This window comes from Myotis nattereri (assembly GCF_964212035.1).
Source record: "Myotis nattereri genome assembly, chromosome: 11".
In the NCBI taxonomy this organism is placed as follows: Eukaryota; Metazoa; Chordata; class Mammalia; order Chiroptera; family Vespertilionidae; genus Myotis; species Myotis nattereri.
The window spans coordinates 45,200,212-45,222,026 of record NC_138086.1 but is presented as its reverse complement, the minus strand read 5'-3'; the positions used below and the strand labels follow the sequence as shown (position 1 = coordinate 45,222,026).

The 21,815-nt window shown below is 40.8% G+C and overlaps 2 protein-coding genes across 6 annotated transcripts in view; one reads left to right on the top strand and one right to left on the bottom strand.

Annotated features, from left to right (window-relative positions):
* The window catches only part of PEX1 (peroxisomal biogenesis factor 1), a 68,900-nt gene that overhangs the window by 10,047 nt on the left and 37,038 nt on the right, over positions 1-21,815 (top strand). The window contains exons 5-10 of one of the 2 annotated variants that reach the window (XM_081102345.1): positions 243-347; positions 17,197-17,340; positions 18,017-18,100; positions 18,293-18,407; positions 18,491-19,257; positions 20,834-20,953. In XM_081102345.1, coding sequence (XP_080958471.1) covers positions 243-347; positions 17,197-17,340; positions 18,017-18,100; positions 18,293-18,407; positions 18,491-19,257; positions 20,834-20,953 — 1,335 coding nt within the window. Of the gene's footprint in view, positions 1-242; positions 348-12,480; positions 12,726-17,196; positions 17,341-18,016; positions 18,101-18,292; positions 18,408-18,490; positions 19,258-20,833; positions 20,954-21,815 lie in introns of those variants that run through there. The other variant, XM_081102344.1, reaches the window with a different exon arrangement.
* Positions 5,758-12,228, bottom strand: RBM48 (RNA binding motif protein 48). 4 transcript variants are annotated; one of them, XM_081102349.1, is made up of 5 exons: positions 12,091-12,212; positions 11,363-11,553; positions 9,726-9,871; positions 7,768-8,336; positions 5,758-6,065 (listed from the first exon to the last, which is right to left on the bottom strand). In XM_081102349.1, exons 1-5 carry the CDS (start codon positions 12,199-12,201, stop codon positions 5,979-5,981), a joined length of 1,104 nt encoding a protein of 367 aa, XP_080958475.1. In that variant the 5' UTR covers positions 12,202-12,212; the 3' UTR covers positions 5,758-5,978. The 4 variants fall into 4 exon arrangements, with proteins under 4 accessions (XP_080958475.1, XP_080958472.1, XP_080958473.1 ...); XM_081102346.1 differs by lacking the exon at positions 11,363-11,553 and having other exon boundaries at positions 12,091-12,228; XM_081102347.1 differs by lacking the exons at positions 11,363-11,553; positions 12,091-12,212 and adding an exon at positions 11,317-11,332.

Genomic DNA, 21,815 nt, shown 5'->3' with positions numbered 1-21,815 from the left:
CCCTAAAGGCCTAGCGGTGGTCTGCATGACTCTAGTCCATCTTGGGCTGTGAGTGCTCGAACTCCCAGTGCCTCGGTCCTCATCTGAGCAACTCCACTTTTATCCTTTTTACATGATGAGCTCCCAAGTAAGAGATCCTTTCAGGAACAAGTTCTAGTTCTAAAAATTAAGCTTGAGAATTTTTGCCCTGTGGTCCTTATTTTATCACAAAAATAGCTGTACAATATGGGCTTCCTCTCTAGGATTATGACAACGATGGCAAGATCTCTTTTGCCGACTTTGAAAAAGCAGTGAAAGAAGAGAGACTTTTGATGGAGGTGTTTGGACAATGTTTACCAGAAGCAAAGGTACAGTGCCAACAGCCCAAAAAGGTTGAGGGGACATTTTAACGGATCTGAAAATAACACTGGTTGGACACTCACCTCTTTAGGGCTTCACCTCACTGCTACACCTCACAAAATACCACGTGCGGGCACGCACGTACAGTGCGATTGAAACTTCGTGGCCCATGCGCAGAAGTCAGTATTTTGTGGAAGAGCCACACTCAAGGGGCCAAAGAGCCGCATGTGGCTCGTGAGCCACAGTTTGCCGAGCCGCAGTTTGCTGACCACTGGTCTAGGCAACCATGAAGGGCTCAGCCCATCCTAGTGCTTTGGGAATCAAGACAGTAGTGACTGTTTAAGTAATTCTATTCAACAGACTTTTCTTTTGGGCTTCAACTGTATACAAGTCCTGATTTCTTGTATGTTAATATTTCCCCAAAGAAAACCAAGGTATATTGGGCTTACTTAAGGGATAGAACAGTGAATAAAGAATGGGTTCAGCAAGAACTGCTAGGAGAAAACTTGATGTCTTTCAACCCAAATGTTGTCAATGAGAATAAATTAAATTTTAAAAAATTTGAACACATATATAGTATTTTGTGGTCATAAGGTTTATTTTCATGTTTGGATTTGACAAAAGTTTTCTGAGCTAGAAGAGCCAGCCTAATAATTTATTTGATTCATTAACATTTTAATTCTGCCTCTGATCAACTCTGCTTTGCAAACATAAGAAAACACTTCTTGCCAAAACCGGTTTGGCTCAGTGGATAGAGCGTCGGCCTGCGGACTGGGAGGTCCCAGGTTCGATTCCGGTCAAGGGCATGTACCTGGGTTGCAGGCATATCCCCAGTGGGAGATGTGCAGGAGGCAGCTGATAGATGTTTCTCTCTCATCGATGTTTCTAACTCTCTCTCTCTCTCCTTTCCTCTCTGTAAAAAAATCAAAAAAAAAAACAAACCCACTTCTTTTTTGAAGAAACTTTTTATTCTGTGGTAATTTAGATGATTTTGTGAATGAACTTGCATAATAAGCTATCCTTAGCCATCTTAGCTCATCTCTCTTAATTTGTCCCAATGTAGTTTATTCCTTTTTTAAAAAATCCTCACCTACGGATATGTTTAGTGATTGTAGAGGGACGGATGGAGGGAGAGAGAGAAGAGAGAGAAAGAAACATCAATCTGGGTATCAAACCCAAAACCTAGGTATGTGCCCTGACCAAGAATCGAACCTACAACCTTTTAGGTCTACAGGACAATACTCCAACCAGCTGAGCCACCTGACCAGGAATATTCCCACATCTTGTCTGGAAATATGTGGTAAAATGCAATATGTGAAAGGCAGACTTCTCGTTTTAAGGAACTGATGGGTGAAACAGTGCAGAATAATGGACTGGGTTGGAGTAACTACTTATATCTGATGGAATACCAACAGTCCTGGAGTTGTTCCCAGAGACTTCATCTGTAGCCCCGTTATCTAGAGCCTTGCTACTCAGTGTAGTCTGTGCACCAGCTCAATGGTATCACCTAGGGACTTATAAGAAATGCAGAATCTCAGACTCCACCCCAAACTAACTGAATCAGAATCTTCTTTTGGTGCCTGACACAAGAAAGGTTTCTTTCTCTCATGATCAAATAGTGTATTGCTGGCAGGGCTGGGGAGGAGTGCTGGCCTCCACACACATATCAGGAATCCATTCAAGAACGAAGAACCCACTTAGCAGCTCCTCGCTTTAGGACTGTCAGGGTGTGTGTGTGTGTGTGTGTGTGTGTGTGTTAAAATACACCTAACATAAACTTTACCATCCACATCAATTTTAAGTATTCAGGTTCACTAAAGTACATTCACACTGCTGTACAAGCAATCTCCAGAACTCTTTTCATCTTGCAAAACTGAAACTCTGTACCCATTAAACAATTCCCCATTCCTGCCCCCACCAGCTCCTGACCACCACCATCAGAATTACAGTAAGACTCTGAAGTGGAGGCTCATAACACCTTCAAGTCCTAGAAGGCTGTCCTAGACAGCACTGTATTCTTCCTAATTCTATGGTCAGGTCTCTAATACATCTTTTTTTGTTTGTTTCTAATACATCTTTTACCTGAATTCTGCAAAAGAAATATATCTAATTGCCTTACGAGGAACTAGGACCAACCCCCTTGCCTGCAGCTTCTATTAAGACCGTCTAGCCCTACCCAGTTTGGCTCAGTGGATAGAGCATCAGCTTGCAGACTCAAGGGTCCCAGGTTTGATTCTGGTCAAGGGCACATGCCTCCATATTGTGGGCTCGAGCCCCAGTAGGGGGTGTGCAGGAGGCAGCCAATCAATGATTCTCATTGATGTTTCTCCCTTCCACTCTAAAATCAATTATATATGGAGAACCAAGATGGCGGCATAGGTTAACGCCGGAGTTTGCTGCTTTGAACAACTACTTCAAAAGTGAAACTAAAAGACAGAACGGACATCACCCAAAACCACTGGAACGCTGGCTGAATGGAAGTCCTACAACTAGGAGGAAAGAGAAACGCATACGGACTCTCAGAGGAGGCGCAGTGCTGAAGTCAAATTCTGAGGTGCGGAGTGCGCGCGCGGAGCGGGCTGGCGGCGGAGGGCGCGGTTGGCGTTTTCAATCGGGAGGGAGTCGCAGACTCTGAGCTCCAGATCCGGCCGAGTCTTTAGGGACCCAGACTCAAACGGGAGAAGCGGGACTGTCTGACTTCGGTCAGAGCGAGTGCAGCTTTCTCTCCGAGCTTTGCAGCGGGTGCTGGGACTCAGAGAGGCAGAGCCCCTGGGGACAGGACTGAGAGCCGCCATCACTGCTCTCTCCGGCCCACCCTGTTGATCCTGTGCGACCTGCCCCGCCCAAGCCCTGCACAGAGGCATTTGCCGGATAGCCTCAGGCAAACGCCAGATTAGCACCTCCCTAGAGGACAGAAGTTCTCTCACTGCTGACACAGCTGATTCTCATAGCCACTTGGCCTGGAGGTCAAACCCTCCCTGGAATTAGCTACAAGATTTAACTATAAGACTGCGCACAAAGACCACTAGGGGGTGCACCAAGGAAGCATAACAAAATGCGGAGACAAAGAAACAGGACAAAATTGTCAATGGAAGATCTAGAGTTCAGAACCACACTTTTAAGGTCTCTCAAGAACTGTTTAGAAGCCGCCGATAAACTTAATGAGATCTACAAGAAAACTAATGAGACCCTCGATGTTATATTGGGGAATCAACTAGAAATTAAGCATACACTGACTGAAATAAAGAATATTATACAGACTCCCGACAGCAGAACAGAGGAGCGCAAGAATCAAGTCAATGATTTGAAATGCGAGGAAGCAAAAAACACCCAACCGGAAAAGCAAAATGAAAAAAGAATCCAAAAATGCGAGGATAGTGTAAGGAGCCTCTGGGACAGCTTCAGGCGTACCAACATCAGAATTATAGGGGTGCCAGAAGATGAGAGAGAGCAAGATATTAAAAACCTATTTGAAGAAATAATGACAGAAAACTTCCCTCACCTGGTGAAAGAAATAGACTTACAGGTCCAAGAAGCGCGGAGAACCCCAAACAAAAGGAATCCAAAGAGGACCACACCAAGACACATCATAATTAAAATGCCAAGAGCAAAAGATAAAGAGAGAATCTTAAAAACAGCAAGAGAAAGAAACTCAGTTACCTACAAGGGAATACCCATACGACTGTCAGCTGATTTCTCAACAGAAACTTTGCAGGCCAGAAGGGAGTGGCAAGAAATATTCAAAGTGATGAATACCAAGAACCTACAACCAAGATTACTTTATCCAGCAAAGCTATCATTCAGAATTGAAGGTCAGATAAAGAGCTTCACAGATAAGGAAAAGCTAAAGGAGTTCATCACCACCAAATCAGGATTATATGAAATGTTGAAAGGTATCCTTTAAGAAGAGGAAGAGGAAGAAAAAGGTAAAGATACAAATTATGAACAACAAATATGCATCTATCAACAAGTGAATCTAAGAATCAAGTGAATAAATAATCCGATGAACAGAATGAACTGGTGATTATAATAGAATGAGGGACATAGAAAGGGAATGGACTGACTATTCTTGGGGGGGAAAGGGGTGTCGGAGATGCGGGAAGAGACTGGACAAAAATCGTGCACCTATGGATGAGGACAGTGGGTGGGGAGTGATTGCGGATGGTGGGGCGGGAACTGGGAGGAGGGGAGTTATGGGGGGAAAAAAGAGGAACAAATGTAATAATCTGAACAATAAAGATTTAATTAAAAAAAAAAAAAAAAAAAAAAAAAAAAAAAAAAAAATAAAATCAATTATATATATCTATATCTATATCTATATCTATATCTATATATATATATATATATATATATAGAGAGAGAGAGAGAGAGAGAGACCATCTACCACCTAGTGCCCTCCTAACAAGTCTGGATCAGTAAGTCATAACTGAAGATGAGCCTTCTTAACTGATATGTTCAAATTCAATCCATAAGGCCAGAGTCTCCAGGGATGGGCAAACTTTTTGACTCGAGGGCCACAATGGGTTCTTAAACTGGACCGGAGGGCCGGAACAAAAGTATGGATGGAATGTTTGTGTGAACTAATATAAATTCAAAGTAAACATCATTACATAAAAGGGTACGGTCTTTTTTTTTTTTTAGTTTTATTCATTTCAAATGGGCCGGATCCGGCCCGCGGGCCGTAGTTTGCCCACGGCTGGCCAGACCCTTAAGGATAGGGAGGAACGAAAAAGAGATGCCATTTGGTATGGGCCTTCTCCAGTATTTTTATCAGTAAAAATATGAAAACAGCCTGTACATAATTGGATTCCCATTATGTAGTCTACTAACAGGGGAAAAAAAAGTGAGTGTGCTATAAAAGTAGTGGTAGAAGTCACTAATTTACAAATTCTAATTTGCTTCTGCCATAGATCAAATAAATTCATCTGATAAGTTAACTAAAGCATGTAAGCTTCTAATTTCAGCTTTGTTCTAATAGTTTATTAACTTTTTTACTTTACAGATTTGTCTTGATTTTGAAGCCCTGGCATTCAAACACATCCTGGATTCTGTCTAGTTTTTTAATGTGAATCACTCAATACTTGCATTAAAATAAAAAACAGATCCTGGTTGCCTATCTTTATTTCCTTCAGTTAATTCACACTGAAGAGTTACTGCAATGTGAAAGGTAACATTATAAGAACAGTTTCTGTAATAGTAAGTTTGGATCAAAATAACATCTATAATAGGTAATAATAAGCAAATTTATTTAAGTTAGTCCACCACCTTGGATCTTGTAGCATCAAGTCAGGCATTCCCAACCCTCTTTTCTCTTGCTTCCTTAACCATGGAAACCTAAAGCATTCACTATTCCAGACTCCTCAGGAATAGTCATGGGCCCAGTTCTAGCCAATAAGATGTAACTAAAGTCACTGGATGGCGTTTCTAGGAAAGTTTTTATTAAGGGAAACAGTTGGCTGGCAAGTATTTTGTCCACAATAAACTAATTTTAAAAGGTGAAACTAAATTAAACAAGTAGCTTGAAAGAAATTACAAAGAGGAGTGCATTCAAAAAAATAGCAGCAGTAAAATCTCTTCAAGAATTAAAACGACAGGCTAAAAATAAATACTTAGAAAATATTAATTTGCTACTAGTAATCTTATATTCTTCTTCTTTGTTTTAATGGATGACTTGTATGCACATCTTCCAGCTTGTCCTCTGGAGGCTTTGGCACAGTTGTAATCACCTAGTTTTAGAAAAGAGAACCAGAAAAACTTAATTTTTATAGTAAAAGAATAAATTATCAGAAGACATAATATATTCAATAGTTTAATCCTTGCTATCACATTTGAAGCAGAGCTAAGCCAAGTTCAAGGTACAGCCTACAATCTAGGCATAGAGCAGTTTTCTGTCCAAACACTGATGGGAGTAAACAATTTTTTAAATTTAAATTCTTTATTATTTAAAGTATTACATGAGTCTCCTTTTCCCCCCTTTGACCTCTCCCTGGCTGCTCCTACCCACCCCCCTCCCAGCACATGCCCTCACTCCCCTACTGTTTATGTCCATTGGTTATGCTCATATGCATGCATACAAGTCCTTTGGTTGATCTCTTACCCCATCACCCCCCACCTTTATTTTTAAAGCCATTTAACAAGAAGAAATTTTTGAGGGAGAGAAGTAAACAGGCTCTACTAACATTCCTTTGTAGATCTGAAGTCCCTTGTTATTTTATGGGTACAGATAGATATCCTGCTTGCATACAACTTGAAACACTGATAATGTCTGATATATTTAGAGACATGGAGGTTGGGGGAGGGGTGAAAAATTTAAAGAAATAATCAGCCCAAACCGGTTTGGCTCAGTGGATAGAGCATCGGCCTGCGGACTGAAGGGTCCCAGGTTCGATTCCGGTCAAGGGCATGTACCTCGGTTGCGGGCACATCCCCAGTGGGAGATGTGAGAGAAGGCAGCTGATTGATGTTTCTCTCTCATCGATGTTTCTGGCTCTCTATCTCCCTTCCTCTCTGTAAAAAATCAATAAAATATATTTAAAAAAAAAAAAAGAAATAATCAGAAAATGTTATAATCCTCAGTTTTTTAGGGAAAATGAAATCAAATGCATCATGAAAAAAGGAGACAATAAGTTACAGCAGAGTAAGACAGTCTTCACTTAAACTGGGAAATTATTTGAAACCATAGTAAATTATACTTAGTATTTCTCCTCCTTATTGTTCTACTGTTTCTATACCTAGGATTCAGACCTAACATATTTTTCTTGAAAATACAGTCAGCTCTGGCTGAGACGGCTCTATCTGTATCCATGCCTTAGTTCAGCTGTCTGTGAAGAAAGGAAGGGTTGCCAGCACAAACTAAAAAATTTTAGAGGCTTAAGCATAAAAACTGTGTCCATAGATTTTTAGTACTACAAAACACCCCTTATCCTTAATCAGATAATAATTTCCAGGTAAAAAATGTACATAAAATAATTTACCTTGCCCCTCCTTAATCACATTATAAAACATAGCTTTCTGTTTCTTTTGTTAAAGATGTTTTTTATTGATTTTTAGAGAGAGGAAAGGAAACGGAGGGGGAGAGAGAAAAACACTGAGTTTCGGTTGGCTACCTCCTGCCCCTGCTGGAGATCAAGCCCCCAACCCAGGCATGTACCCTGACTGGGAATTGAACCAGCAACCTTTCAGTGCACAGGATGACACCCAACCGAGCCACACCAGCAGGGCTAGTATTCTGTTTCTTGTTTAAGGTAAGGATTAATGGTATCAAAGCAAATGGTATTTGTTAGTAAAATTCAGTAAATTCAGTAAACACATCAAAAACTAAAAAATGAAAAATAGTAAATGATACTATAGTTCTCATAAATAATTCTCCATTTAGGGTTAGTTCTATAACCAAATCATCTCTTAGGAGACTTCTTTAAATGATCTTACCTCTTTAAGTTTATTCCGAATTAAATTCGCTGTTGTATTCAAGGAGTCATCATGCATATCCACTTTGGGTATGTCTGGTAACAGAGGCCCAATCAGCACCTCATTACTGCTAGTGCTTGTTTCAAGAAAAGGTCCAAGTTTACGATCATCTTCTCTTCTTCTCTTCCGCTCCTGCAGTTGTGTCGTCCTAGGCATAAATCTGTCAACTGCCTCTGAAGGAGTAAAAGCCTTCTGAGCACCAGGGCAGGCCACTGGATTTTTTAAAGTTTTCATCTGCACTTTCTGCAAAGAGTCACTGTGGTTACAATGCCCCACTGTTTCATCACGGTTTCTCCCATGCTGAGAGGAGCTTGATGCTCTGTTCTCGTACTCTCCTGATGAACACATACATGTTGAGGAGAAATAACACAAAGGCAATTCACAAGAATAAGGAAGACAAGGATCTGAGTTCCCAGCAGAAGTGTTCAGCGCAGCTTCACAAAATCCAGATTTCTTTGAGTGGAAGTCCTGTCTAAAATCTTTTGTGTCTTTATACTCTGTAACCAGTTTCTTCTTTGTCATGAAATAATCTTTATATTACAATTTAAAAGTTGAGAGAAAGGGAAACAGAAATAGTTAATCTGTTTTCATCATTCAGAAAAGTGTAATTCTAAAAACAAACTGCTTTAAAATAACAAATGTTACCCTTACAATTTTATTTCTTGGGCAGGCAATACATTCATGTGGTTTAAAAGCTAAAAAGGATAAAGGTATAATAGTGTCACGCTACACTTTCTTTGCTCCCTGTATGCCTGGTTTCCACCCCCCATAAGTAATCACTATTCTTACTTTCTTATTAATCTGTCCAGTATGTCTTCCTTCCACCTATGGGTGTTCCTCCTGTAATACCCACTTCTCTGCACCTTTTTGTTTTCCAGTTAACTGTAGATTTTGGAGAGTTTTTCCATGTCATTACATACAAAGCTGCTTTTTTGTTTTTTACAGTACGAGTGTATATGCTGCTTAGTTTGTGTTAGTTTTTATAGGAAGCAATATGCTGGGCCCATATTTAGTAATTTCCTTTGCCCCCCCACACATATAAGTTTGTATGGAGCTACTTATTTACACATCCTACAGGTTAAAAGTTCAGTATCTACAGGGACTCTCAACAGTTGTACACCCAAATTTTCAGGTAAGGTTTTCAAGAGTCTCCCCACTTATTTCTCTCTTCACTATTGCCACATGCCCATTCCCCAATCAGCCACAAACTCACCATATTCAATAGCTTTATGGACATTGACTTTTACCCAAAGGGTGAAAATTTTGTAATTTAAGCCTCTGGTAGCATTCAGATTTCAGACTACACATGCTATCTTAATCTAATTCTGACTGTTCTAGTCCTACAACCCACGTGCAGATCTCATGACTCCATTCCAGGCATCTGGAATTTGTGTCTAGGGAAACTCAGTTGGGCATATGAGGCACCTGGCCAACTGTTGGTCAAAAGTAAAACTTTCCCTCTTTTAGCAGTTTTAGATTAGCCAATGGGAACTGGTCTGTGAATCCTGTTTCTCACTTCAAGTCAAAGCTTTAATTCCTTCACATGGGACACAAGGCCCTTTACGAAGCCTCTGTGTGGTTATCCTGTACTATTCACAGTTCCTTAGAATGCACGATGCTCCTTTATTCCTTTAAACATGCTATCTGGCCCACCTTTCCATTTCTTCCTCTCAACTTCTGAATAATGTCCACTTATCCTTCAAAACTCAGCCCTCTTCTCATCCTGTAGGAATTCTCCCACAAACCAACATCTCTTTCTTCCCATCCCAGATGACGTTGAGTGCTACAAAGAATCATGTTACAGTTGTTGAATATTGTGATCATTTACTTGCCCTTCTTCCCACTAGACTGAGAGCTCCATAAAGCTATACTTAGCAGAATGCCTGACACATAGCTGTTTAGTCACAGGCTTTCCATACCTTTATTTTTAGTAGCTCTTGCTATATAAGCCTTCCTCTCTTGTAATTTTTTTCTAGTTTCTTCAACTGTCTCAAATTCCGGAGCATAGCACACATGAAGCAATCCACCAAAGAAACTCTGTTCATCCATTTTCCTCTTGGCTATCCTAAACAAAAATACATGATAGCATGGTTTATTAATCTAGATTTACTTAGGATAAAACTTGACTAGTACACAATGTATAGATCTAAAGAGCAAAGTCCAGCTTTTGCTATGTGTGTGTACATCCTATGGTTTGGGAATTAAGTAATTTGCTTATGGATAGAATTGACCTTCTTGATCTAGTGCATACTCTACTAGTAAGAGCCTTTCCTCCCCTCTCCCAACATTGTTAATGGGGTTTGAGCTAAGTCATCCACACATATCTAGACTCCCTTTAACCAACTTAGAATCCAGCTGGTTAGCCTAAGGCACACAATCCATTGCCATAAAATAGAGATTTTTCTCTGTGTGGAGTTAATTTAGCATTTTCAGCACAATGTGTTCCTATATAAAAAATTAATAAAAATAATGTAACTGTAAAATTTTTAATAATTGAGGAAATACTGAATATATAACAACTAATCAATGAGAGGATGGTATCATTCAACAAATACTAAATATCTATAACTGGTCAGGCATTATAATAAATATTGAAGTACTTCTGTGCTCAGGGATAATAAGAAATACTTATTGAGATTTTACCACATGCCAGGCAGTGTCCTTGAGTGCTTCACTTAACATTTCACAACAATCCTATGATGAATGTAAGGCCTGGGGAGATTTAGAACTTGGCCATGTTTACTCTGGAGAGAGGAGCTAGGATTCAAATCCAGATGCCGAACTCCAAGGCCAATTGTACTAGGTAGGTGCTGTGGGAAATGCAAAGACTCTAGAAAATAGCTTCCCTAATGATGAGGAGCTGGCAAGTTGGTTAGGAAAGTGAGACTGCATTTAAGAGCTACCTGAGAATAACACCTGACCCCATAAAATAAGTGCTTTATGGCAGACAAGTGCTATTTGTGGCACAGAAAAGAAAATATGAATTGTAATAACCAGGGAAGGATGGGTCTTGGAACAAATCAGTAGGAGGGAGGGTTTACATAAAAATAGGTAAGGCATTTTACATTTCAGCCTTTTTGGAACTGAGTTTATGTTACATAGAAAGCTGGAAGAGATGGTGTTAATTCACATAGGTGCACAACAGTAAGAACCTCAATAACTAATGTTTACTGCATTCTGAACAGGAGGCGTTATGCTAAGCCCTTTACATGGATTACCTCATCTCAGCCTCACACAACGTCAGTAAGCAGGTCCTTTTATCAGATGGATTTTATAGAACAAGCGAAACAGGCTTACTAGGGTTTAATAACTTGTCCAAGATCATGATGTTAGTAAGCAAGGGAATTGGAAAACTTACTCTAAACCTAATTTTTAATCTATCACCCTACAAGACAAAGTGTTAAACATGAGACTGACGTGATAGAAAGTGTTTTTAGGAAGGCAAACGTTTAAAAAGACTGGAGGAAGACAAGAACAACCATGTTGTTATTGGGTAATTCAGGTATGAACCTGGGGCCTGTGGGGGCAGTAGGACAGTGCTTAACTTGCACATTACCTTGCACTTTGTAAATTCATAAATTTAATAAGATAAACTTCTGTAAATTCTTCTGCTGGGTATTCATCTAGAGCATTATACTGTTCAATTGCACCATATAGAGCAAATCGTTCAACTAATTCCTTCATCGCTCCCACTGCAGGAACTCCTTGTATTAATAAGTACCGAGATTCCAAATTAATAGTATACACCTAAAAGAAATGCAAACAAGTTAAATGTATCTCATAAGTAAGTCTAAGACAAATCTGCTTTTTAAAAAAATGTCCAAAAGCTTTAAAAACAAGAAATGTTTTTCAACCAGTTTGCAGAAAACAGAAAATCAAAAACTTTGCCCTTCTCTCTGTTGAAGAGCTCACTCCACGTGAATTCGCCCAACTAAAGCCTCACATAGACTACCTTCGACTGGTAGATTTTGCAGAAATGGGCTGGGTACAGCTACTGGAAAGAGTTAAATATTCAGAGTGCTTCCGATGTGCCAAGGAGAGCCGTAAACACGGAAGATACAATGATTAAAACAAAGCCCCGTTTCCGCAGAGCGGACGCCCTCGCAGTGACCAAAGGGGTCGTGGGAGCCTCTGGTAGCGGATGCCCAGGATTCCTCACACCCACCTGCAAGGAGATGGGTCCGACCGAGGCCTCGCAAGCCTTCACTCACACAGGCTGGGCGCGTGGGGCTAGAGTTCACATAAAACTACTGAGGGTGGCAAATGAAACAAAAACCACTTTACCCGCACGGCACGAGGCCGTCGCCCCTCCCGGTACTTGGCCCGCGTGTCGCAAGCAGCCCTTTGGACGTGGTGGTCGAACAAGCCACCTAGCTCCCCGCCGCCCGACGCCATCTTGCCGGCTTTGGCTCTCACAGAAACGACAATATCCGCCGGCTGCACTCCCGTTTAGCCAATAAGAGAGAGGGATGGGTCAAGGCGTGCCGGGATTGGCCGGAGAATCGACAGCGTTGGCCGTCGTTTCCTACAAAAGAGGACTTGTGGACTGGATGCCGCCCCCCAGCGGCGCGGCGGAGAGGCCAGGAAGGAGGCAGAAGGCTGGCTTGCCCCGCCCCTACGCACGTTGAGACGCGCCGCAGGAAGGGGGCGGGGCCGCGTGAAATGGAAGGGGACAAGGGGGCGGGGCCGCGGGAAGGGGCGGGGCCGATCGATGTTATCCCGCTCCTAAGCCCGGGCCTGCGGGCTCGGCCGGAGTCGGTGTGGGTGGGCGGCGGGGGTGTCCGGGTTGGCAGACGATGTGGGGCAGCGAACGCCTGGTGGGTGCGGGTGGGGCGGCCGTGACTGTGGCCTTCACCAACGCTCGCGACTGCTTCCTCCATTTGCCGGGGCGCCTCGTGTCCCAGCTGCACCTGCTGCAGGTAACGCGCCGGCCTGGGACCGGGCTCCCACCCGGAGGCTGGACACCTGGTCGGTAGTCAGGGGTCGGGCGGGCCGAGCTTTCCAGGGACGCGGTGGCTCTCGGGCCTCTCCCGGCGGCGGGCCCGGGGCTGCTTTCCCGGCGCCGCTGAGCAGGCCAGACCGAGGGCCCGTCGAGGGCAGGGCCGGGGCGGAGGGGTTGCCCGTCTGGTGCAGCCCGGGTTTAAGTTCACTGGCTTTATTCCAGCGCCTTTCAGTCGGTGAAACTGGGCTCACTACTTTATGCTCTGTTTTTGCGTTCACATCCTACTCCAGGTTGGAAAGCTCTTGAGAAGTCGTTTCTTTTGTTGTTTGTTTTTTAAAAACCTTTTCCCGCCTGAGATTTCCAGGTGCCTGCGCGGCTGTGGTGCGGGCCCGGCGGGAGGGCGGGAGGCTTGGCTTGTTTGCTGCGCCCGGAGGTTGAGCAGCGGGCGGGAGGGCGGGGGTCGCGGGAGGGAGGCTCGCCCTGGCCGCCGCGCTCGGACCCCCTCGGAGGCGGGCCGGGAACGGCGGGGGTTATGCCGCCTGGGACGTGTGTCCTTAACAGTATTTGAACCACGGCTGTCACTTGCCCTTTTAGAGGCTGTGGTTGTGATTCGTGGCTCCCACCACTGGCAGAGATACCGCGTCCGACTTTCCTAACGGAAAACAGGCACCTGTTTATGGGGCGAAAGGCTGGTAGATGGGCAGGCTTGCCTTCCTGGTTCCTCTAGAAGGTGCGGCAATTAGACGACTTGGGCAATGGAGCCAGTGGTACTCTTGTGCTGGTGGAGGGTCTGGCTTTTAATTTGTAAAAGCTGCCAACATCTGTGAGGCGCAATTAAGCGAAGCCCAATAGCAGGAGATACACCTGTATTTGAAATCCTTGCGAACCCTGGATGTGTGGTAGCCGCCACTGGCTAATCCATGCAGGAAATGTGTTAAGATTTTGCAATAATTTCAAAAATAATTTCCACCTGAGCTTCTTCTCGGTATCTGTTTTTCTAGAATAGCAATTTTTAAAACCGCAAGAATTTTTAAAACATGCAATACCTGACTATGAAGGCAGGGGCACTGACCTCTTTTCCCTTAAGATTGTCAAGTTAAAAGATGACAACAGCCAGCACAACAATAGCCATCCAGTGTGAATGAATCAAAATCATATCTATTTTTTTGGCACATCAGCAAAAATTATATTTTTTGGTGTGCTGCAGAATTTTAGTAATTAGTTTATGTGTACGATGAGATGAAAAAGGCTGAAAATCTCAGTTCTAGATTATTACCACCACCACCACCACCACCATCTTCAAAGCATAGCAAATTCGGCAGATCCTTCCGTTATTTCTTTTCCCATAAAGCAGGCGATCTTTTGTCCCTGACAAGCTTCATTCCTGGCTGGAGACTAGTCACTATCGCCAAATCCTGCCCTGTGCTCTGTCAGCTTTGACGATTTTCAGCCTTCCAGTTCCCACCTGCGTTTAAAATAACAGACCCCCTCCACCTAATGAGATTATAGGACTGCTCTCTTATAGTAACTAATAACTTGATCCCAGTGTGAATGCCATGTCATGGGCACTATTGGCATTGATGCTGGATAATTTGTTGTGGGGTTCTGTCCTGGGTATTGGAAGATACTTAGCAGCATCGCTGGCCTCTATCCATTAGGGGCCAGTGGTACTCCTCCTCCCAGTGATGACAAACAAAAATGTCTCCAGACATTGCCATATGTCTCCTGGGGGACAAAATCACCCCCGGTTGAGAACAACTGCTTTAACTCAGTTTTCTGTATTCTGGGCTCAATACTTGCTGTGATTGATGAAATAGGGGAGAGAATTTATATCCACACTGAATACAAACAAATGAACCTAAGTCACCTTCCAGAAGCGGCCAGGTACAGATTTGTCATTTCTTTTGTGTTAGCCAGAAATAACCTGGCTGATCCTAAGGCATTGCAACCAATGGTTTCACCTGGAGGTTTGGCCAAAAGCAGGCAGTGGATGGTATGTTGATTAGATTAAACTGGAAAAGGGGCTCCTTTCTCTCCAGCTTGTCCTTTTTTTCTCTACTGAGTACCCAGGGGCTCTGTAGTCCAAGTGAAAAACTTTTGACATAAAAATGAACATTATTAGTCTGCAAAGTTTACCAAATTCAGCTGAACATATATAGGATGACTTTATAGGGCTGGTTACTACATTTTGACCAAATGAATAATTGAAGTATTTTTCCTGTTTAATAAAGTTGAATTCCCCCTTTCCAGTGAGTTGATGGAATTCTCCTTTTTGATATTTCAGGGCATACTTTATTTTTCTTAAATATATTTTTATTGATTTCAGAGAGGAAGGGAGAGGAAGAGAAAGATGGAAACATCAATGATGAGAGAGAATCATTGATCGGCTGCCTCCTGCACACCCCCGACTGGGGATCAAGCCCACAACCCTTGACCGGAATGGAACCTGGGACCTTTCAGTCTGAAGGCCGAAGCTCTATCCACTGAGCCAAATTGGATCGGGCTCAGGGAATGTTTTATATTTCCTCATTTAGCACCTTTGGTTTTATTTATTTAAGTCCTCACCTGAGGATATTTTTTCTATTGATTTTCAGAGTGGAAGTGGGAGAGACACACACAGTGATTGGTTGCCTCCTGCACCCCATGCAGGGGTGGAACCCAAAACTGAGATACATGCCCCTGACTGGGAATCAAACCCGGGACACTTCAGTCCGTGGGCCGATGCTCTAACCACTGAGTTAAACCAGCCAGGGCAGCATCTCTGGCTTTAAAAGTTACTTTTAAATACAGGAGTACAGGAATTGATCTGGGCTATTTCTCACTGACTGAGAAACCCCATAGAAAGCATCTGGGATTGGTCAACTTCACTCTTGTAACCTCAGCTTCTACAGTTACAACTGATAGAGTAACTTAGGGCTTTTGACTCCAAATCTAGGGCTCTTTCTATTTGACCACACTGTACTCAGTAGAAAGATTTTTGTCAGCCAGAACACTGGGACTGTCCTGTGAAGAATTGTGAGAGTAATTACACAACTAAGTGATACACGATGGTTTTTTAAATAGAGAACAGCTGCTTTAACTCACTCACTTTGTCCTTTGAAATTTGTTGTCTAAAGAAACAATAAGCAGCCTATTACCAGTTTTGAAATAGTAAAATATATATAATGGATTTATTATTTAATAAATTTAGTGGATTTATTTTGATGCAAGTAAATGAATTTAATAATACTAAAACTTCCTGATATGTTAAGTGTCAGTAGCTATGCATGAAATTCTTTCGTTTTATTAAAACATGACCTATGTAAAAAATGCTTATGATAAAATGTTAAGGGGGCAGAAAGGATACTAAATCATGACTATAATATACAACTGTGTAAAAAACTGTTACCAAGGGGAAGGAGGGTCAGGAAGGATGAAGAGGGCAAAGGGGGTCAAATATGTGATGACTAAAGGAGACTAGACTTTGGGTGGTGAGCACACGATGGGGTATTAAAGATGTGTGATAACGTTGTACACCTGAAATTAATATAATTTATTAACCCATGTTACCACAATACATGTGCTTAGGAAGGAGGATTAGTCCGAATTAGAATTGTTCGAGTGATTGTCTTTTTGTGAAGGAAATACCAATAATTACTGTTTCTCCTTCCACATGTATATATTTTCTAAGGTTTCTATGATGGGTTTATAATTCTTTAATCATAGAAAACATTGTTTTAATCCTTAGTCACAAACTTACATATTTTATGTAAATACTCTTAATGAGAATAAATGTTTTGTTATTTTTTAATTTATAAATGTTTCCATAGTTCTAGAACTTTAAAAATTTTATTTAAGAAGCTGCATAATGTAAAATTTCTGGAAGTGTACATAAGAAGCTATTAACAGTAATTACCTCTCGGGATAGGGATCTGCCCTTGCATGTTATGCATTTGTACTTCTACCATGTGCATTTACTCTTCTAATAAATAAATAGTTATATTTTTAATAATCATGATATGTTACTGACTCATACTTTACTAAAATAGTAAATGTGCAGCTTATTTAATAATCTCCATATTGATAGACACTTTTAAGCCAATCCTAAATTGTTATTATTACAGAAAATACTGCAGAGATATGTTCTGCTGTAGGTTTTTCTTCTTTGAATCACTAATTCAGAATATATATCTCAAGGCTATATAAGTTCATTGGCTACCTATTGCTATTTTGAATTTATAATGCCATCATAGAAATGTAAGTGTATGCTTTCACCCATAGTATCACCAGTGTTGAGTGTTGAAAATGATTACAGTGTTTGGATACAATGATAGAGGTGGATAACAGAGAGCAATCAACTATCTGTAGAACTTTTTTTGTTTGTAGTTTTACCATTTATGTGAATCCAGAAAAGCATGTAAAAATTTTCAAAACCCTTCTCCCCCATTTTTAATTTCTTGAATAAATAGAATCAAGCTATCGAAGTAGCATGGGGTCACCAGCCTGCATTCTTGAGCTGGGTGGAAGGCAGGCATTTTAGTGATCAAGGTGAAAATGTGGCTGAAATTAACAGACAAGTTGGTCAGAAACTTGGACTCTCAAATGGGGAACAGGTAAGCACAAAATGTGATGACAATGACTTTCTTCTAATATCACATAATATAGCGATGGAAATAAAATGTAAAGTTCAGATTTTGTTTTTAAGGAGGAGAGATGACAACTTGTATGCTACTATAATTAGTCCAGAATATTCAACTTGACAACATTTACCATTGTTACTCATCTACAGTGTACTCTATTTTAAAGTCACTATCTTGTAGTCTACTGTGCTCTCTAGTTGATTTTGTATTGTCTATTTTACTCACTTTCCAGGTTCCCTAATTTTGTTTTTGTGCAGTTATTTTTGCTTTATAAAATGAATAGTTGCAAATGGTATTTATATACTGGATCAGGTTATGACTTGATGACACTGTTGTTTCTTCTTGCATTTTTTTTTAACTTACATTAATTTTTAAAAAATGCTTTTTATTTTAGTTTTTAAAAAATGTGTTGAACTAGGATGTATTTTCCTTTTTGCTATAATTTATTATGAAATAATTTTTCCTAAAATGCTGAGTATATCAAGGCCTAGCTAAAAATAAGTATTAATATTGGTCAAGTGAAGGACTACACACACACACACTCACACACTCACACTCTCTCTCTATTACATACCTAAAGGGAGAACTTATTTTTCAGGGATACAAAAATGTCTTTTAAAAGTAGTTTTATATTTTTAATCTTTTCCAGGTATTTCTCAAGCCATGTTCCCATGTGGTGTCTTGTCAACAAGTTGAGGTGGAACCTCTCTCAGCAGACGATTGGGAGATACTGGTAAAGAATATAAAATAAGAACTATTCTAGTTTAATATTAAGCTACTTCACAATATCTGTGTTTTTAGATTTCTCTGAGCTTCATCCTATATTCTGAGTTGGTCTGAGTTATAGGAATGACTTGAGATTTTCCTACTAGATATGGAGTAGACAAAATGTAAAGTGAGTTGATCTTTTTGTTGTTGGTTCTAGGAACTGCATGCTGCTTCCCTGGAACAGCATCTTCTAGATCAAATTCGAATAGTTTTTCCAAAAGCCATTTTTCCTGTTTGGGTTGATCAACAAACTTACATATTTATCCAAATTGGTAGGTGCCATCATACTGTACGACACAGTATTGAGTCCAAAGCAGAGGTGAACGTGCACTAATGAGCTTTATTTTCTATGCAGTTGCACTCATACCAGCTGTTACTTACGGAAGGTTGGAGAATGACACCAGACTCCTCATTCAGCCAAAGACCCGCCAAGCCAAAGAGAGTACATTTTCAAAAGCAGATAATACACATGAAACGTTTCACAATTATGGAAGAGATCATAAAGGATTGGCAAAAGAACTCCAAACCAAGCAACTTCAGTCAAATACTAGAAGAGTCACTGGGTGTAATGAAACAGATCCCGAGGATACAGTGGACTCACCATCAGTCCCAAGCTTATGGTCTATGATAGGAAGCATCTTTTCTTTTGGGTCTGAGAAGAAACAAGAGACCTACTGGGGTGTAACTGAAATCAATGCATTCAAAAATATGCAGTCACATGTTGTTCCTCTAGGAAATATTTTCAGAGTGTGCAAATCTCAGCCTCCCAGTGTATGCAACACATCAGCAACATCTGTGTTTCACAAACACTCTGCCATTCATGTATTTCCATGGGACCAAGAATATTTTGATGCAGAGCCCAGCTTTACTGTGACCTATGGAAACCTAATTCAACTGCTTTCTCCAAAGCAACAGCAAAGTAAAACAAAGCAAAATGTCCTGTCACCTGAAAAAGAGAAGCAGGTGTCAGAACCATTAGATCAAAAACAAGTTAGCCCAGACCATAGTCAAGTAGCGGGTAAGACCTGTGTGCTAAAGGTAGTCTGGAATGGACTTGAGGAATTGAAGAATGCTATAAAATACACCAAAAATGTAGAAGCTCTTCATCTTGGGAAAGTCTGGGTTAGTATAAATTTTATAATTAGGGAGGAAATAATTGTATATTGTTTGAACTTCCCCAAATTATGAATTGGAATAATGTTTTGTATGTTAATTGAAAGCCAGTATAATAAAAAGTATCTAAAATCCCTGCAGGGACACATTCTGATTGTAGGGTGAAGTCCTTGTTTGGGTAATGATTGTGTATTTTCTGCCTAAGTAAACGTTGACAGTAAAATCTTAGGCGCAGGCCCAGAGAGGTCAAAATTACTTGCCAGGGATTAAATAGCTAGTAAGTAGAACTAGGAGTCAAACCCAGGCAGGGCGACTCTAGAGTTCATGCTTAGATTGGGATACCCTATAAAGCCTCACACCTGTAATACCTGCAAATGTTTGTTTCCAAGTTCTTTTTTTTTTTTTTAATAAGAAACAGAAATTTATTCTCTCAAGGTGTTGACAGGGTTGTACTCCTTCCAAAGGGCTCTGGGGAGAATCCTTCCTTGCCTCTTCCAGTCTTGGTGGCTCCAGGCACAGGTTCTTCAGCTGTGGTTGAATGACTCCAATCTCTTTCTCCATCTTCACGTGGTCTTTTCCTCCGTCGTCTGTTTCCAAGTTCTTAAAAGCAAAGAAAGGATTTGTTATGTATTGGGGGGAATGCCCAGTGTAAGGAGAGGCCCATGGCTGCCTCTGACAGCACCTGGATTGGAATGTACCCAGAAGCTGCTTACTTTGTTGGTATCGACTCTTTCACTTGTGTGTGACAGGAGAGAAAGTAGACAGAGCAGCTAGTGTCCCACCCTCTCTTCCTGGCCTCAAATATGAATGCTGCACTTTTGTGAAATGAGTCACAAGCCCCATTTATTTGAACCTAATTTTGAACCATTATTGTAAAGTAAAACTTTATGGTGAAAAAGGGAAGAAATTATTAAGATAGTGAAGAAAAGTAGGAAGGGGTGGGGGCTTCCCTTGTGGATTTCTTTTACTCTCACAGTGGAACCTATGATCTTTATGCAGGCAACTTACAAAATTTTAATCTCTGATCTACATCATTTTCTAAATCGCTGGACCATTGCCTCATTATTTTCTGTTACCTCAAAACTCAGTTTAGGAGACCCCACTGCATTGTCCAAGGCTGAACTTGTTATGACTTATCACCTTTATTAATGGTTCTGCCATGAAGTGTGAATACCCTCTTATTTCCTTGAAATTGTGTGATGAGAACGGGGTGAAGGAGTGATGATGGTAAAGTCTTGGGGACCACAGAAGAGAGCAGTGAGGAGTGTGTACTTCGCACCCTATTTTAAAGGTTGGGAGCCATGGCCAAGAAGGATGCCAGTAGTTGCCATCAGGTACTCAAACAGGCTTGACTTGATAGGTCGACATTGAGCACGTTCTGAAGAGGTTGTTGAAAGAAAGAAATGTAGGAGGAAATTGAAATGTTTGTGATATAACAATACCTGAATATCTGTTTATACTGTGAATCATGATAATATATAATTTCACCTGAATTCATAAAAGTTAATATGAATATCTATGCTATGGAATATTTTTTAATCAAGCATTAAACATAATTATATTTTTGTTTATTTTATAATTTCAGATTCCAGATGACCTGAGAAAGAGACTAAATATAGAAATGCATGCAGTAGTCAGGATAACTCCTGTGGAAATGATCCCTAAAATCCCAAGATCTCTAAAATTACAACCTAGAGAAAACTTAGTAAGTTAAAATTTATGTTACTAGTATATCACAATTGTTTTAGATGTGTTGTAAAATTTCTAGTTGCTTCCCTAACCGGTTTGGCTCAGTGAATAGACCGTCAGCCTGCGGACTCAAGGGTCCCAGGTTTAATTCCCATCAAGGGCATGTACCTTGGTTGCAGGCACATCCCCAGTAGGGAGTGTGCAGGAGGCAGCTGATCGATGTTTCTCTCTCATTGATGTTTCTGACTCTCTATCCCTCTCCCTTCCTCTCTGTAAAAAAATCAATAAAATATATTAAAAAAATGTTTTACAGTTGCTTTAGCTAAAGAATAATAATGCAGTACTCCTTTTTGTTAAAAGGGCAAATAAATCCCCCCACCCTTTATCATAGGAAAATAGGTGTAACATAAAAATGCTGTTTTATCATTTTTAGGTGTACAGTTCAGTGGCATTCCATTCATAATGTTGTGCAGCCATCATCACTATCTATTTCCAAAACTTTTCCATCACCCAAACAGAAACTCTGTGCTCATTAAGCAGTAACTCCCTACCCTCATATCCCCCAGATCCTAGTACCTCTCATCTATAGTCTCTGTGAATTTGCTTATTTTAGATATGTCATATAAATGGAATCACACAATATTTGTCCTTTGTGTCTGGCTTATTTTACTTACATGTTTTCAAGGTTCATCCATGTTGTAGCATATATCGAACTTGATCCCTTTTTATGGCTGAATAATACATAATATATATATATGTATACCTCACATTTGGTTTATTCATTGACCAGGTTTTTTTGTTTTGTTTTTTGTTTTATCCATTGATCTGTTGGTGGATACTTAGATTGTTTCCACCTTTTTGGCTATTGTGAATAATGC